A 19,429-nucleotide genomic window follows, 5' to 3' on the forward strand; every position below is an offset into this window, starting at 1 on the left:
AGATTTGTTTTGTTTGGTCTGAAATAAGCTATGAAAATAAATGTGTCCAAAATGAGCAACTCTTGGCCATTTTCATTTTGTAAAAGTAGATGTAGATGTCACAAGAACAAACGTTGGAGACCACTGCTGTATGCATTTGAAAGGTGCGATATTTACACAATACTAGGATGCTTACATGTAAAACTGTCATGAAAAGAAATCCCTATTGCTCTCAATGTAAAACTCGCATAGACATGTCATCTATTTGCCAGGAACTAGCGCCCCTCTGAGGCTATATGTTTTATGACAGCCAATGTAACACAACCCATGGCGAATTAGTGCCTACAATTTCATCCTTTTCTTTGTATTAATGTCGAAACCTTGAGTGTTAATAGTGTAATTGTGCACGATTACGCCACCTCGGTCCCACCATCAAGTGCCCGCTTATTAAATTAGGTGTTATAAATCTGCAAGGTAAGCAGTGACCCGCCTCTCCAGTGAGGGCTCTGTTCTATATCTAGTGAGCGGATGTGCCGGTGTTGTTTATCCGGTATTGAGCCGCGTCGTCGTTGGAAGTGGAGAAGCGATGTCTGCCAATGTGGCTAAACAAACGTCTAAAAATGTCTCTAAAACCAATGCAGGAGGCGCCGGGGCAGCGGGAGGGAGCAGTGTCCCCCCAGTAATACCGCTAGCCTCTCCGCTCATGGGGAAAAAGAAGAAACCGTTCCTGGGCATGCCCGCCCCGCTTGGCTATGTTCCCGGTCTTGGCAGAGGGTAAGCTAATCTTTTTAGCTAGCTTGCTAACTATTTCTTGTGTTTATCACTGGTACTACCTTCCATGGAATTAGAATGTTAATGAAATCATATCATAAGTCGTATGTCGTTGTAATTGCTGTGAAGTGTAGTCACCGTTGTCTCACATTAGGGGAGCTAATAGATTGTAACTCTGCTACTAGCAATGTTGCAAAATTTAGAAATGCGCTAAACCAAGTCTGTGATTACTTCTGCCTGATAAAGCATGACTGGAATTTTAATTTGATATCGTGTTCACTTCTCTACTCCAAATACTAAAGACGTAAGAGCATATTTGATATGGGAAAATAGTGCATGTGGAGTCAAGACAAAAGCTGTGATCGACCCACGGACCTTGGCGAGTACAACCGTACTACAAAATATAGAACTTAGGCTGTGAAAATCTATTTTAAAAGCCAAAAGTGTAGCCATTTACATTGTTTTGGTGATCAAAATGTCCAGGGAAGAAAGCGGTGTGAGATATTTAATGTAATGGCACACTGCACCGCAGCAGCACGTAGCATACAAAACCCGCACGGTAGCATGAAAAAAAATCTCATAGTGAGAGTCCGTGCAGACGTCATCACAAATTATATAGATATCGGGTGCATTTTCATAGGTGATGTTTTTTAAAGATAGATTACTTATTCATCTTCAGTTTCACATCGGATTTATATTGAGTGTTGGACCACACCAAGTCAGTTCGTGGGCTGTGTTTGAATTCCGGGTCTGCATCCTAAAAGTGCGCATTGTTAGGCTGCATGACGTCATCTTGCTGCGCGAAGGCTGTCCGAATTAAAAAGTTACTAAGGCTCCTCCAAACCAACCTTCGTGGGCCATCATATCCCAACATTCTTTGCGCACTTCCGTCCAGCCCTTAAAAAAGTCAACATTACGGTGCAAAGCTCACATAATCAAGTATTGATTAATTAATAAGTATTCAATTGTTTGTACATCGTAAGTTTTTATTTGGGTAAGCAGAATTTGATGTGCGCAGCGTTAGAATGTAACATAATTCTTTAATGTTTGTACAACGTGAAGAGATGTGACTTTTGATATTACTACCGTTAATACTTAACACTTCATATTAACATAAATGGAGCATTATTTGTGTACATAACGTACATTTTATTGGCAAATTCAGTGTGTTAACGTTTATGAATGGAAATATTAAGACGTTGCTGCTGATCAGCGTTGAAGAAATAAGGAAGTAGCCAAAAAGGCGCTATGAATATTGCCACTGTTTAATATGTCAGGTTTAGCTATGAAATGGAGATACATCTGTTGGATTCAAGTTCTTCTCTCTCCTGTAAAAACTAATAAACATGGATAAACGTGAGAACACGTGACACAACCAGGAAGTGTGGGGAAGGTTAGACCGTCTAAATTCACCAGAGCAGGAGCCCCCTAAGGTCTGGTCCTCGAAGACCGGGTTGGCTACTGGCCTGGTAGGATTCCAGCCGTTACCTCAATGTACGCTAGTGTATTGAACGCTAACCACAATGCAAACACGACATGTAGTATTCCCGGGCAAAAAAACCAAACAAACAAAAACGGCCAATTCAATTTCAATCAAATTTTGCCTGTAGATATTCAAAATAAATTAATCTTCCATATACGGTTTATCTTCTTCCATAGCTCCTGTCCATAAACATAAAATGCTTTAAATTGGAATTTTCCAAACACTTAATTTAAATACGGTGTGAAATTGAAGTAATGTATCGGATCACAGCATGTATATCAGACGATAAAATGTTGTTCTAGGTTTTTGTAGAGGGCTTCATAGTCGAAATAGGAGGGACCCAATGTCGTGCATTGGTACGAAAATTACCCCCAAAAAGTGCAGTTTCCTGTTTTTTCAAAAATTCATGTCAAAACCATAAAAAAATGGGATTTATAGTACAGAAATTTCAAACCACTGGAAATGATGTTTAATTACTGTATTCAATACTTGGTTGCAGCTCCTTTTGCATGAATCACTGCTTTAATTTGGTTTTACATGGGAACAATCAGCCTGTGGCACAGTTGAGGTGTTACGGGGGCTCAGGATGTTCGATAGCAGCCTTCAGCTCATCTCAGTTGTTAGGTCTGATGTTACTCATCTTCCTATTCACAATACTGTACACTACTTTTTTAAATGTACCAAACACGTGTGAATTTGCACCTACAATTGGCTCAGTATCGCTCATACCAAGCTGAAGCTTTATACAGTATCGGCTCGGAAATGAAATCAATGGTACCGCACGTCACTGGCGCTCACACTGCAGCAATGTTTACTTCCATAAACACATGGAAATGCAAGTGATATCTTGCTTTTGGCCATGCAAGTCACTTTCCAGATGCTTTCCCATATTAACATATGGTACATGTTAATATGCCATATGAACATGTGGTATTTGTTTGCTAATAAACAAAAAATCTGAATTGTGCATCATAGCCTGAAGTGTGAATGTAGCCTTATTTGTCCTAATTCAAAGTGCTTGCTTGGTTTCAACCATGTGACGTACATGAAGCTCAGGTGAGCAGCCTCGGGGTGGTCTGTAAACGACCGTCACATACACACTTAATACAACTGAACTCTTTTACTACAGACAAATTTGGTAGATTTTACATGCCAAGTCATTTGAGCATTTACACAAAGCAGCAAGGTTCGAAACGCTTCTCATAAACAACTTCACTCAGCAAACAAATGGAACAAATGAAATTGTAAAACCACAATGTCTTATTTTAAGTAAAAGACTAGCAATTGAATAAAGATGAAATATTTCACTGTCTAATGTTGGGTTTAACAGCATTTCCATCTTTTCACTTGAACTGCAATGATTTTATATCTACAGCAGAGGTCACTGTTGAGTGACCAACAGAGTTTGTAATGTGTAATGTGTAATGTGTCAATGCACTCCTTGAGGTATCAATCCATCACTAGTTTGAGCTTCATAATCCAGAATTTACGCACCATTTCTCGGCTGCTAGATGCTAGCTAGCCAGCCTCACTCTCAAGCCCGCCGACCAGTGCAGCTGGTCACATTTTTGAGTTCCAACATTGTTTTGACTTTGACTTTAGTAAAAATTCTAGATAACGTTTATCTGAATATTGACAAAAATCAGAGAAATAACCTGCAAATACTCTGAAATACACACTGTGTAAATGTAGACGTCAGCTCATTTGCATAGACACATTCTTGATTCACTTACAGTGTGTGTGGAATACAAGTATTTACTTTTAAAGGGGAACTGCACTTTTTGGGGTCTTTTGCCCATCATTCACAATGGGAAACAAGAACACATTTCTTTCCCTTTTCCCTGCATTGTAATGGGAGAAAACTAGATAATATGAGCTAGCTAACAATGCACGTCATTGGGACGTACCTATTTTGATTATTTCTTTGGAAAAAACCTCTGAACAACATTGCATTGTTTGATGTACATGCTGTGATCATGCATTAACAAGTATGCTGATGATAGCATGCATAGCATACTTTGGGTATCTTGCCGTATTTTGATGATTTAAAACACTACCGAAACTCTCATTGGCATGGTTGTTTCTTCCAGCACATGACTCATGCTCCAGAAATAGAAAATTAGCATCTTTGGAGCGAAATAACCGCTAGTGAGGTGTCATTTTAGGCCCAAGATAAATACAAATTTTCATGTTAGCCGCTACAACATCGCTGTAGGTTGGTTAATATAGAAGGCCGACAAAGAAAATATTCGCTCATGTGCACTCTCTCGCGCCCTGCCTCACCCCACTGGGACAAAGATACTGAATGACTGACAGTAGGGTTCTAGAGCCCTCCTTCATAATTCATGCAACATGTTGGAAAGTTAGCACCCCGCATGCAGTACCAGACGAAGGTAGACTGCACCTACAAGGGGAATAAACTTGACATGCATCCAAGGTCTCATTGTTTATGTATTGCATTTGTTGTCGCTGTTTTTCTTCAGTGCTACTGGTTTCACAACCCGATCTGATATTGGTCCTGCTCGTGATGCGAATGATCCAGTGGATGACCGACATGCACCCCCAGGGAAGAGGACAGTTGGGGACCAAATGAAAAAGAACCAGGACGATGACGATGAAGATTTGAATGACACCAATTATGATGAGGTGAAAATAAAAAAGAAATGGCCAGATGACTTGCAGTATTTTTGTCATTTAAATCATGCTCCTCTCCATGTCTTCTAGTTTAATGGATATGCTGGGAGCTTGTTTTCCAGTGGACCTTATGAGAAGGATGACGAAGAAGCGGATGCTATATATGCAGCTCTGGATAAAAGGATGGATGAAAGACGTAAAGAAAGAAGGTTGGTAGAAAAGCATGCAGGGCTCGACAATAACGATGTACCGATGGCCCGGGGCAAGTTAAAACAAAATTCGGGCAAGTAAATCCAATCAGTGATATTCCCGTCGGGCAAGTGCACTTTGGCATGCCATACTGCCAAGAGTTTTTTTAAACGCGGTTCTTGTTGGGTGTTGGTAAAACACAGACTGCGTAATTCCGGTGGTAATTTGCAAACCAATCCTTGCAAATCTTGAAATGGATCAATCGGAATCGTTTATTTAGACCGCGGTCCGTAAGACCGATCCCTTAGCAAGTGTCCAGCAATGGATGTTCATATTGTTCCATTTGGCTGCATAGAAGAAGTGCACATCACACATGTTTACGACCAATTTTACTCATTGACACGCAAAATTGCATACCACTACGGGGATACATTGCATGCAAGTGTAAATTTGGCTTAAGATGATGTCTGACCTCGATGTTTTAAGGGAGCTGAGAGAAAAGGAAGAAATTGAGAAATACCGTATGGAGCGACCAAAAATTCAACAGCAGTTTTCAGATCTAAAGGTACAGATTTACTGTTTACTGTATGTCTTCTTGCTACATTTATTTCCATCATGTCATGACCAGTATATGTCATTGCCTAAATTATGGCGCTCGTGTTTCTCTACACAGAGGAAACTGTCAGAGGTCTCAGAGGAGGAGTGGCTTAGCATTCCTGAGGTGGGAGATGCCAGGAATAAGCGCCAGAGGAACCCACGCCATGAGAAACTCACTCCTGTCCCAGACAGTTTTTTCTCCAAACACCTTCAAACTGGAGACAACCACACCACTGTGGACCCTCTACAGGGGGTCAGTATACATGGTCAAACTGCTCACAGGCTGTTCACATCACCATCAGCAATTGGGATGTCATTGTCAATACTTTTTAAATACTGTTTCTTACACTGTAGTTAAAAGAACAAAAACTGTCAAATAATGCGTTGACTAATATATTTCATTAATTATGTAAAGAAAATGTTGTGTCGTTAATGCATGTGCACCACTCTCTGTTATGACGGCGAATGGAAGCACAGTGGCGCATCCCCACAAAGTCACACAGAGTCTGATTTTCTGAACTCTGTTCTGAACTGAACACATCAACAGCAGTACAATTCCAACACCATATACTGTATGTCTCTCCAACTTATAAGTCTTTAGTCTGTTCATCCTGGGAACAACACTTGACTCATTGTCATTACTAGAGCTAGAGTTGTATTCGGGGTCACTCCAAACAACACAAAAGCAGTTTTATAATGCCTGTGTGTGTGTGTGTGTGTGTGTGTGCGTGCGTGCGTGTAATTAAACAAGAAGACAAAGAAAAACAAGAAGTGAAAACCAGATATTGTTATCACACTTTGTAGCTCTGAATTCAGATGTACAATTCACAATGTGTAATTATGCTTGAAAATACACTGATAACAAGTAAATTTACCTTGTCTTTGAACGCATTTATCATTTATCTTTTAATTAGAGTAAAATAAGGCATATATCAGTTATTATTGTTAATGCTGTCTAATCATGATCAATTAATTTTAAAACTGCGATTAATCTGATGAAACTTCAACTGTCATTCTTTCTTCTCTAGCTTGGTGGACTTAATACACCGTACCCAGGAAGCATGACACCAGGCCTGATGACGCCGAGGACTGGAGACCTGGACATGAGGAAAATCGGTCAGGCCAGGAACACACTCATGGATATGAGACTCAGTCAGGTAATTGTCGCAACATATGCAGCTGATTGCAATGTTAGCGTTTTGTCTGATGTTTGGAGGGAGTTTAGGTCAGTCTAACACCAGTAATGCATGCAATGGAAGTTACAGGTTACAGCAGTCTATATTTTCTAAGATACTGAAATGTTAGATTAGTTTCTCAAGTGTGCGCCTCTTTTTCTGCCTTCAGGTGTCTGACTCTGTCAGCGGTCAAACAGTGGTAGATCCCAAGGGCTACCTTACAGACCTCAACTCTATGATTCCCACACACGGAGGAGATATCAGGTAGATGTGCACTCGAATGCCAGTGTCATATAACAAGTTCTTAACAGCTGGCCTTCTTTGTATTATCCAGTGACATAAAAAAGGCTCGTCTGCTGCTGAAATCTGTGAGGGAAACGAACCCCCACCACCCACCTGCCTGGATAGCCTCTGCCAGACTGGAGGAAGTGACTGGTAAACTGCAGGTGGCCAGGAACCTCATCATGAAAGGCACAGAGATGTGTCCTAAGGTAAAGAACATATACTGTAGCTGTTGGCTAAAGACCATGTTCAATGACTGAAGTAGGAAGTTGTCTTGCAGATGATTTCCATGACATTGATTTAGGACTTGCCATAAAAGTTTTTGTTCGCTCTGCCCATCAGAGTGAGGATGTGTGGCTGGAGGCAGCCAGGCTTCAGCCTGGTGATACAGCCAAAGCTGTGGTCGCTCAAGCTGTCCGGCACCTGCCGCAGTCAGTTCGGATCTACATCAGAGCTGCAGAACTGGAAACCGACGTCAGGGCTAAGAAAAGAGTCCTCAGGAAAGGTAAGGTTGCAGTTATTAAATGTTTATTCTTGTTTGCATCTTTCAACAAACATCAGTAAATTGCTGCGTAAATAGTAAATAGTAGCGTACTGTATGTGGATAACAAAAGTCTCCATGTCTTAACTATAAATACAGATCTTATCCCTGCGTCCGCGAGAAATGTTTTTATTTGTGTGATTTACTTTGGCAGACGTGATTATATCTTATTTATATATACAGGGCTCTACGTTAAAAACAAAAATGACTTGCCCATAGGGAATCCTTAAGGTGAGAACTACTTGCCCGAACTTGCCCCATGTAAAATGAAAAGTGCCATAATGATATCATATATCAATATATGCTGATAATTCATCAGATAATAGTACTGATGCATTGTATTTGGAGGAATGTCTGAAAATTTGTGGAGATGTATTTAACATACATCTCCACAAATTTTCAGACATACTACCTTACACATCGTAGTCGTAGTAAGCAGTGATATTTATAAGTTGTGCACCACAATTAAACATTATTGAATAGACACATTTGTGTACTAGTAAAGTGTTTTTAATCCAGAAAAAAATGTTCAATGGTCAAACAATATTTTGTGAAGCAAAGGTGAGAAAAATCCACAGAGAAATTGAACCGATAGATTTTGCAGCTTGTGCAAAATCAGCACTTGGTATTGGATCTAATGGGTGGTGTTTCATTGTGACCACTTCAAATTGTCACAGCAATGTGATTCACTCACCTGTGTCATCATTTGATTTGCTGCCGCTAATAAAATACTTGTTTAGGGGGCACTGGTTCATCACTTTTTGCTGTTTTCCTTCAGAAGTTGTTGAAGAATTAGACGATGTTTGCAGGGACGCCATGATAGATGTTTTCCTAGTAAAACGATCGCTGATTGGTTGATCGCGAACAAGAACGGGTGTGGGTAAAACGCGGACTGTGGATTACGGACCACGGTCTAAATAAACGATTCTGATTGGTCCATTTCAAGATTTGCAAGGATTGGTTTGCAAATTACCATCGGAATTACGCAGTCCGTGTTTTACCAACACCCAACAAGAACCGCTTTAAAAAAAACTCTTGGCAGTATGGCATGCCAAAGTGCACTTGCCCGACGGGAATATTAATGATTGGATTTACTTGCCCGAATTTTGTTTTAACTTGCCCCGGGCCATCGGTACATCGTTATTGTCGAGCCCTGCATGCTTTTCTACCAACCTTCTTTCTTTACGTCTTTCATCCATCCTTTTAAAAATATATATATAAAATATATATATATATACGTATATATATATATATATATATTTTTTTTTTATTATTATTATTTTTTTCCCCAAGTAACATACCCAACTGACACAGATAGAAGTTTGCCTTCCTCTGAACATGTTCAGAATCTTCCTCTTTGCATTGTTTAATTGTACTCTAGTTTATTGAAGTTATTGATGTGTGGTGCTTCCTCTTCCTTTTCTACTTCAGCATGTCTTGTACTTGTGACTTCAAGTAAGAAGTCAAAGAAGCCAGTTGCTTTCTGTATATTGCACAATACAGTACAGTCAATTCCAAGCACCCACCAAATTTAAAGAGAAAAAAAGTGTACCGATACATATATAGGCCGCACGTGTCGACGTTATAACATGGGATATTTACACTATAAACCTTGCAAAACAACCTGCACAGTGTTCCCAGCATCATTCGCTAGCTCCATTAAGAGAGACATGAGATGCTTTCTGAAGATTTGTCAGATGAAAACACAATTGCTGCATAAGACTTCAAACCGTGATAGTGGTGTCCAGTTAACTTCTTTGTGAATCTGCACATAATCATTATGGGAAATGTAGTGCTTTAGCCATAATTTAGCCGCACCAATGTTTACGCCACAGGGCTAAAAGTGTGTGAAAAAGGTAGAGGCTTATAGTCTGGTCAACTTATATTGTTTTATACACTTATACATTTTCAAATGTGTAAAAGACCACATCGTATCCCAAAGCATGAAGTACGGCGCTCATAAAAAGACAACAGACTAAAGAATAACAAAAATTTTTTTCAATGCCGCTTATCCTCACAAGGGTATGCTGGAGCCTATCACAGCTGACTTTGGGCACGAGGCGGGGTACACCCAAACTGGTCATAAAGAATAACATGTTGAATCAAATCTTATAAGTTGGCAGCAGCCCTGCAAAAAAACTGGTACCATAATCGTCTCCGTCTCCCTCGCTGGTCAAGATTTGTTGTGCGACCAGTGGACTTCAGAGCTGCTCGAAATAGCTGACAAATGGTTTGGCTTTTGTCCAGTTTTCTGTCCTCGTAAAATCTAAAGACGTTCCAAACTTTAGATTTTTGTTTTGCTGATCTGGTGAAATTATTTCTATGTGGCTAGTCCACACACGCGAGGTTGTGTTTACAATTCTATTTTCTTGTTATTTGGAGCGGGTTGCATACAGCCCCTCTTTGAAGATTCTTGAGGGTCTAAAGTTTCTTGATTTTCACGCAGCCTTGGAGAATGTTTCCAAGTCAGTTCGCCTTTGGAAGACAGCTGTTGAGTTGGAGGAGCCAGAGGATGCCAGAATTATGCTGAGCAGAGCAGTGGAATGTTGTCCTACAAGTGTAGAGGTACATTTACAGCACATGCTATCCTTTGTGTCCCACCACATACAGTATAGCGTGAACTTGGTATAATAAACTCATCACTGTTGTTGTCCATTATCTTTTAGCTTTGGTTGGCTTTGGCCCGGCTGGAGACTTACGAGAATGCCAGACGTGTCCTGAACAAAGCTCGAGAGAACATACCCACCGATCGCCACATCTGGATCACTGCTGCCAAGTTGGAGGAAGCCAACGGCAACACACAAATGGTGGACAAGATCATTGAGAGAGCCATCACCTCGCTGCATGCTAATGGTGTGGAGATCAACAGAGAGCAGTGGATACAGGTATGTTTGGCTGCAGATAGACATCTTGTGTTCATCTCAAAGTAATGAGCATATCTGAGGCAGTCTTGCAAACTGATGTGAGCAGCTGAGATTTGTAAAGAAGGTGCAACATCTGAAAATGAATGCTGTGGCTCATACTGTAATATTAATTAATGTAATAATAATCATTTATAGGGGAGTCCCGGTACAACTTTATCGCTTCTGATATACATTGCATCCGGAAAGTATTCACAGTGCTTCACTTTTTCCACATTTTGTCATGTTACAGCCTCATTCCAAATTGTATTAATTTAATTTCTTACCTCAAAATTCTACACAAAATACTCCATTATGACAATGTGAAAAAGTTTTTTTTTTTACTTTTTTTGAATTTATTAAAAATAGAAAACTAAGAAATCACATTTACATAAGTATTCACAGCCTTTGCCATGAAGCTCAAAATTGAGCTCAGGTGCATCTTTTTTCCACTGATCATCCTTGAGATCTTTCTACAGCTTAATTGGAGTCCACCTGCAGTAAATTCAGTTGATGGGACATGATTTGGAAAGGCACACACCTGTCTATATAAGGTCCCACAGTTGACTGTGCATGTCAGAGCACAAACACCAAGCATGAAGTCAAAAGAACTGTCTGTAGACCTGCGAGACAGGATTGTCTTGAGGCACAAATCTGGGGAAGGATACAGAAAAATTTCTGCTGCTTTGAAGGTCCCAATGAGCACAGTGGCCTCCATTATTCGTAAATGGAAGACGTTTGGAACCACCAGGACTCTTCCTAGAGCTGGCCGGCCTTCTAAACTGAGCGATCGGGGAAGAAGGGCCTTAGTCAGGGAGGTGACCAAGGCCCCGATGGTCACTCTGTCAGAGCTCCAGCGTTCCTCTGTGGAGAGAGGAGAGCCTTCCAGAAGGACAACCATCTCTGCAGCAATCCACCAATCAGGCCTGTATGGTAGAGTGGCCAGACGAAAGCCACTCCTTAGTAAAAGGAACATGGCAGCCCGTCTGGAATTTGCCAAAAAGCACCTGAATGACTCTCAGACCATGAGAAACAAAATTCTCTGGTCTGATGAGACAAAGATTGAACTCTTTGGTGTGAATGCCAGGCGCCATGTTTGGAGGAAACCAGGCACTGCTCATCACCAGGCCAATACCATCCTTACAGTGAAGCATGGTGGTGGCAGCATCATGCTGTGGGGATGTTTTTCAGCAGCAGGAACTGGCAGACTAGTCAGGATAGAAGGAAAAATGAATGCAGCAATATATAGAGATATCCTGGATGAAAACCTGCTCCAGAGCGCTCTTGACCTCAGGCTGGGGCGAAGGTTCATTTTTCAGCAGGACAACGACCCGAAGCACACAGCCAAGATCTCAAAAGATTGGCTTCAGAACCACTCCGTGAATGTCCTGGAGTGGCCCAGCCAGAGTCCAGACTTCAATCCGATCGAACATCTCTGGAGAGATCTGAAAATGGCTGTGCACAGATGTCTCCCATCCAACCTGATGGAGCTTGAGACTTATTGCAAAGAAGAATGGGCAAAACTGCCTAAAGATAGGTGTGCTAAACTTGTGGGATCATATTCAAAAAGACTTGAGGCTGTAATTGCTGCCAAAGGTGGATCAACAAAGTATTAAGCAAAGGCTGTGAATACTTATGTAAATGTGATTTTTTTGTTTTCTATTTTTAATAAATTCAAGACATGTCAAAAAAACCTTTTTTCACATTGTCATAATGGAGTATTTTGTGTCGAATTTTGAGGTAAGAGATTAATTTAATACAGTTTGGAATGAGGCTGTAACATGACAAAATGTAGAAAAAGTGAAGCGCTGTGAATACTTTCCGGATGCACTGTGTGTGTGTGTGTGTGTGTGTGTGTGTGTGTGTGTGTATATATATGTGTGTGTATATATATATATATATATATATATATACACACACACACACACACACACACACATAATCATAATAAAAATAATCATTTTTAATATATTCTTTCCTCTGACTCTGGCCATCTCAACATCCTCATCGTTCTGGACCTCACTGCAGCTTTTATCAGCCATTCCATCCTCCTGACTGCTTGTATCAGAGATTTAGATGCAGGCCAACATGATCTGATATTGTTTTTTTTTTTACATCACCCCAATATCCGATATCAATATCTGATCAGGAAATCCCTAATAATTATGTAGTACTGTAGCATCACGGTGATGAAAGTGAAAATGGAAATGACGAAACTCAAAGCTATTCTTTCCTTGAAGGATGCAGAGGAGTGTGACAAAGCTGGCAGTGTGGCCACCTGCCAGGCCATAATCAGAGCAGTTATTGGGATTGGCATTGAAGAGGAGGACCGCAAACACACCTGGATGGAGGATTCGGATAGTGTGTGTATATGACTTTAACTTAAGACATGCTCAGACCTGGACATCTGCATGGGTCATTGAGATCGAATGTAAATGCGAGGAGCTTGTGTTTTGTCTTTCAGTGTGTGGCCCATGGAGCCCTGGAGTGTGCCAGGGCTATCTATGCGCATGCTCTGCAGGTGTTCCCAAGTAAGAAAAGTGTGTGGCTTCGAGCCGCCTACTTTGAAAAGAACCATGGTACCAGGTAATAACCAGAAGTTCGGCGCAAATATGACTTTTTGTATTGTATAATCCAGTTTGTATTGTTGGCAATAAATGTGTTTTTATGCCTGTATCTATTAGGGAGTCTTTGGAGACCTTGCTGCAAAAAGCTGTCGCTCACTGTCCCAAGGCAGAGGTGCTTTGGCTTATGGGAGCCAAATCCAAGTGGCTGGCTGAGGATGTCCCTGCTGCGAGAAGTATCCTTGCTCTCGCCTTCCAGGTAATGCGTGTTTCCAAATTAACTTGAATAGCGATGATCCTGCTGGCCTGACACGTAGTGCCTCCCTGTGTGCTTAAGATGCTCAAGCTTCTTTTATGGTTGTCTATTGGGTTGACTATTGGGCTGATGGGTTTATCTGCATCTACAACTCATCTAGTCAGAATATGACATCAAATGGCACAATAAATGCAATCATATACGGATTAAAGTTTACAATCCCTGTAGTCAAGCATTAACTCGCATGATTGTTCTCAGTGATTATTTTGACTTTTGGTCTGACTCTGGCAGCCTTATCAAGAATGGTTGTGAATTTTGTGCTATATACAATATTTATTTAAAGGGCACCAGATATGCTCATTTATCGACCCTTTGTATTGAGTTGAGGTCTCCTTTAGAGCAGCTACACACAATAACCCACACAGAAACCCTTTTTAGAGTTTGCAGAATCTGCACCTATTCCAGCTGTATTTCCTTTTGATTTGTGCTTCCTGCCAAAACGGTCTGTTTGATTTATTCCGGCCACGGCCCGCCATTGATTGTTATAGTTTACATACTTAAATTCACACCCTCTCCACAGGCTAACCCAAACAGTGAAGAGATCTGGCTGGCTGCTGTCAAGCTGGAATCTGAGAACAATGAGTATGAAAGAGCTCGTCGACTGCTGGCCAAGGCCCGAAGCAGCGCCCCCACAGCCAGAGTAAGTGCTCCATTCCCACTTTTCTCTCACACAGTTTTGAAACTCTGGCTTTATCATACCACGGTATACCTGGAAACCGCTAACAGGCCCATGGGTAGCAGGGACCCTGTTTTAATAGCCATGTTTATAAACATAACTACCATAAATCTAGCTTTCAATAACAATGACTTGCTGAAGCTTGTAACTTGTTAAGTACAGTACAGTTGTTAAGCACAGTAGAACAACAACTTTCACCAATAGTTCTGTGGAATTTCAAATGTTTATAACCTCGCCGTACATACTTTCAGTTTGAAATGTGTGGTGGTGTTATCCTTATAGGTGTTCATGAAGTCAGTGAAGCTGGAGTGGGTGTTGGGGAACATCGAGGCCGCTCAGGAGTTATGCTCGGAGGCCCTGAAACACTATGAAGACTTTCCAAAACTTTGGATGATGAGAGGCCAGATAGAGGAGCAATGTGACAACATGGATAAAGCCAGAGAGGCCTACAACCAAGGGGTGAGTTATATGCACACAGTGGTGTGAAAAACAGTTTGGCTGCTTCCTGATTTCGTATTTTTTTACATGTTTGTCACACTTGGTTGCACAGTGAAACAGATAATCAAACAAATTTAAATATTTAGTCAATGACAACCCACTTATTCACACCACTGTCTATACTTGGGGTATGCTGGAGACTATTCCAGCTCACTTCTGACAAGAGGCGAGGTACACCCTGCCTGGACAGGTCGCAGGGCCCCCATTAAATATTAACACAACATTAACAATATTAAATTGATCTTGTTTTTGGTTTGATGTCTTGTGATTAAATAATAAAATCCACATGCAATTAATGAGCTAAAACCTTATCAAATAAATTAAAAGATACAATACATTCATTCAATAGTGGAAAAAATGTACTACAAGAACATATTTTTAACTCACTGTGACTATTGAGTCACCGTGAGTCGAACCTTGAGTCAAACTTTCGTTTGAAAGTGGGATGTTGAGCAGCTTCTTGGCAGCGGCCTCTCGATCATCTCCCTGCACATATCAGCTGGCAGGCATGACCCACTCGTCCACTATAGTGACTGGCTCTTTGGTCTGTGCCACACGTCTGGTTGGGTGGTAGCTAGCATTCCATTGTCACAACACACCTTTTTTGCATCTGTTGCCCATTTTCTTTTCCTCCTAACAATTCCACCGGCTTTCCCACAAACGTTGAATGTTTAGTCTCCAGATTTAGTCCAGGGTTTTGTCCATTTAATCAGTTTATTTTTGAACCTAGCTCCTCTTTGTCGTAAATACACATTCTCCACACATACAGAACCCACTTCTGTGACTGTCCGTTTGCCCCATGTCTGCGTAAACAAAACACAAGTGTCTTAAAAAATATCAATATCTGCAGTTGGAATGGCATTGGTGACTATCTTCCTTCATGACAGCCGCAGGCATTACAGTTTGTTGGACATTTAGTAGAAAAGTGTGCAGAGGCTGACATCCCTTAGAAAAGTTAGCCAGATTGTTACCAATAAATACATGTGCTGTACAATTTGAGACAAGTGTATTTCATTATATGGCTGAAGGTTTGTAGATTTTATACAAGACTCTTCTGAATTTCAATTTCATATTGTCATATTGTGATACTATGTAGGGCCATATACGTTAATAGGAGGGAATACAGACGAAATCATTAGAAAGGTCAGAGAAGAAATGCTCACACTAAAAAGATGGTTTGATGATAATAGATTGTCCTTGAACCTAAGTAAAACTAAAATCATGCTGTTTGGTAACAGCAGAAAGGACACGCACCAGCAAATACAAATAGACGGCGTAGACATTGAAAGGGTCAAGGAAAATAAATTTCTGGGGATCACAATACATGAAAATATGAGCTGGAAACCTCATTACAAATATACAATATAAAGTTGCCAGAAATATTTCAATATTGAACAAAGCAAAATTTGTTCTCAATCAGAAATCACTCCACACTCTTTATTGATCTCTGGTTCTATATGTCCAGGACATACGTATCTTACTTATTGTGTGGAAATATGGGGTAATAACTATAAAAGCAATCTTCACTCGCTAAATGTACTGCAAAAAAGGGTAGTAAGGATAATTCATAATGCTGCCTACAGAGAACACACAAAGTCCTTATTTCTAAAATCACAAATACTTCAACTTGCTGATATAGTTCATCTTCAAACAGCTAAAAGTAACCAATTACCTAAAAATGTCATCCAATACTTCTCTACAAGAGAGGAGAAATATGATCCCAGGGAAGAACTAAATTTGAAACACTTATATGCTAGGACTACGTTAAAAAGCCACAGCATTTCAGTATGTGGAATCAGACTATGGAATAGATTGAGTAAGACCGTCAAACAATGCACAACGATGAGTGAATTCAAGAAACAATACAAGCAGTTGATGTTTGCTAAATACAAGGATGAAGAGTCTTGAACCAGTCATGATGTGCTATACATATTGACAGTTACTATGGTACCCATTATGTCACTGTTGGTCATATCACCTCGTACTTCGGTATGTGACCAAAAAAAAATTACAAAAACTTCAACTGTATTGGGAAAGAAGGAAGTGAACAAATGTAACAGTTACTGATTGTAAAAGTACCAGATGGAGGGGTAGGATTTAATAAGCTTTGCTTCTTCCTACTCCTTTTGGACATGTGGAACTGTGAACTGATTATGTGATGCACTCAATTGTAATCCGATGCATGTTCAAATGAAATAAAACCATTACCATATCGCCTATAGTCCCATTTTATATCATTTATGTATGTATTTATTATATTATCTGATTAAAATCATGGTATATATATATGGTAATCATATATAAAATATACCATGATTTTATCGATCCGGTCCACTTTGATTTTCTTCCATGCGGCCCCTCAGCAAAAATGTGTTTGACACCCCTGGGTTAGAGCAACACTTCCCATGCCAGCCCCCTGCAACATGACACAGCAGTTGGGCACAGTGAGGGGGAACTACCGCTGTAGCTACAGAGCCTAATAGCCAACGTCCCAAGTGAAACTAACTTCACCACGGTACACGGCGGACATGTCTGCATGGTGGTGTTGCCTTTTCTTCTTCATGCGGGTGGCGGGAGTCGAGCGGCAACCAGCTTTGAAGAGCATTACTGTACCTGGCAAGTTGGTGTGTAGCCCTTTGTTACTTTGAATGTGATGCGGCAACCGGATCGGCCCAATCTCATGGCAGAAGCCAATATTATCCGATCTTCAAAAATACAGTGGATTGGCCGCCGATCCCGATCCTGGAGATCGGATCGGGACATAGTTAAACTTGTTTCAGTGTCCTTCTATGTAAAGCTATTGTTGTCTGTTATTCTGCTTCAGTTGAAAAAGTGTCCCCACTCGGTGTCCCTGTGGCTGCTGATGTCACGTCTTGAAGAGCGAGTAGGACAACTGACTAGAGCCAGAGCCATCCTGGAAAAGGCACGACTCAAGAACCCCCAGAGTCCAGAGCTGTGGTGAGAAACACACGGAAAAGGCTTCAATTAGGCTATGTTTTTGCTGTCTTGGCATCGCACTGTGAAGAAAATAGCTGGACATGTCACTCATGTGTCTCCTGATACCAGGTTGGAATCAGTCAGGTTGGAATTCCGATCCGGACTGAAGAACATTGCAAACACCCTGATGGCAAAAGCTCTGCAAGAATGTCCTAATTCAGGTGAGAATGTGACCAGTCAGGAGGAAGACATTCATCTCATTTCCTTTTCATTACGTTTTCCCCAAGGCATCTTGTGGGCTGAAGCAGTGTTTTTGGAGGCCAGACCACAGAGGAAGACCAAGAGTGTGGATGCTTTGAAGAAGTGTGAACACGACCCGCATGTGTTGCTGGCTGTAGCCAAGTATGACTGCATTCTAAGCCTCTATAATATTTAGGCGTCGCCTTAATCCTATGTTTTCCACTGAAAATGTATTCACTCAGATTATTCTGGAGTGAACGCAAGATCACCAAAGCCCGAGAGTGGTTCCTCCGCACAGTAAAGATAGAGCCCGACTTGGGAGATGCTTGGGCTCTCTTCTACAAGTTCGAACTGCAGCATGGAACAGAAGTAAGAATTTGATCCTTTACCTACCGACCTGTGGGATTGCCGTTATAGCGAAGGGGAAGCATCCCATACCTTTCCGAGTTCATTTTACTTGTCCCCAGATGATTGCTCTGAGTATGAATAACATGGGACAAACAATTGTTTGGTCCCATCCATATTCCAAACCAGATGGATCACCAGGGGAATAATGCCATGATTAATATGCATGTGGGTGTGCAATGACGTCCTCGTGCCCATTGTCTGTCTGAATAAGGAGCAGCAGGAAGAAGTGCGTAAGCGTTGTGAAAATGCTGAGCCCCGTCACGGCGAGCTGTGGTGCGCTGAGTCCAAACACGTCCTAAACTGGCAGAAGAAGACAACAGAAATCCTTGCACAGGTCGCGAGCAAGATCAGAAACACATTCTGATACTGAGGAGGTGCACTACAGGAGAACGCTTTGAAATCACCAATATGAAAGTGAAGCATCATGGACTCATGCACATGATCTTTTCTGCAGTATTCAGTATTCATCCATTTGCAGCAGACGCAACGTGTTTGATATTGATGTGTGGAGTTATGATTTCATTTCATGTCAAAGTAAATGTCACGCCGAGACGGTGATTACCTTGTGCAACCATTATGATGATAGCCTGATGTCTTTATCCATGTGGGCAGCTACTTCTTGGCTATTCCTAAATTCTGGCATTGAAACTGAATACCTGAATACCATGTAATGAGTCTTTCTTCTGGTGTAATCAATTTCATCACCCGCACAACCACACGTGGACTTGTCAAATGAAGTCATTGAAATATACTTTTACAACTAAAGCGAGACAAATGCGTGTTGATCCTATTTTACTGATTTTAGTTGATGTAGTTCTTAAATTGCATTTAGTTTGTATGCTATCTCTTTGTACAGGTCATGATATGTCAATATGTTTCCGACCTCCAATAAACAGTTATTGTGCCACTGTTGTGGAAAAAATATGTTAACTAAGAATGAGAATACCTGAAATAAACTCATAACTCAAGAACTTATACTCAATCACATCAAAACATTAAAAAACAACCGCAATCCACCAGGTGCAAGTGTATCACCGACAAGAAATTACACACAACAAAACTCTTTGACAAAACCTGAACTGGAGATGATCCTTTGAGCTCATCAAATTCCTGTCAATGTTTGTCTATATGTGGCTTGTGATTGGCTGAAGTCAGCTGGGATAGGCTCCAGCATACCCCTGCGACGCTAATGGGGATAAATGAAAATGGATGGATGGGTTGTATATAGCATGAAATTCA

At 40.9% G+C, this 19,429-nt stretch overlaps 1 protein-coding gene across 1 annotated transcript; it reads left to right on the plus strand.

Annotated features, from left to right (window-relative positions):
* Window positions 1-511: 511 nt before the first annotated feature.
* Window positions 512-19,095, plus strand: prpf6 (PRP6 pre-mRNA processing factor 6 homolog (S. cerevisiae)). The gene is made up of 21 exons (XM_058052055.1): window positions 512-753; window positions 4,717-4,879; window positions 4,958-5,076; window positions 5,543-5,621; window positions 5,730-5,906; window positions 6,682-6,810; window positions 6,998-7,092; window positions 7,163-7,319; window positions 7,453-7,615; window positions 10,098-10,216; window positions 10,318-10,536; window positions 12,792-12,914; window positions 13,016-13,137; window positions 13,236-13,374; window positions 13,952-14,071; window positions 14,390-14,566; window positions 17,430-17,563; window positions 17,672-17,763; window positions 17,830-17,944; window positions 18,025-18,151; window positions 18,402-19,095. The coding sequence occupies exons 1-21, from the start codon at window positions 566-568 to the stop codon at window positions 18,552-18,554; spliced, it is 2,910 nt and encodes a 969-aa protein (XP_057908038.1). The 5' UTR covers window positions 512-565; the 3' UTR covers window positions 18,555-19,095.
* The last annotated feature ends 334 nt before the right edge of the window (window positions 19,096-19,429 follow it).

Source organism: Doryrhamphus excisus, chromosome 16 (genome assembly GCF_030265055.1).
Source record: "Doryrhamphus excisus isolate RoL2022-K1 chromosome 16, RoL_Dexc_1.0, whole genome shotgun sequence".
Lineage (NCBI taxonomy): Eukaryota > Metazoa > Chordata > Actinopteri > Syngnathiformes > Syngnathidae > Doryrhamphus > Doryrhamphus excisus.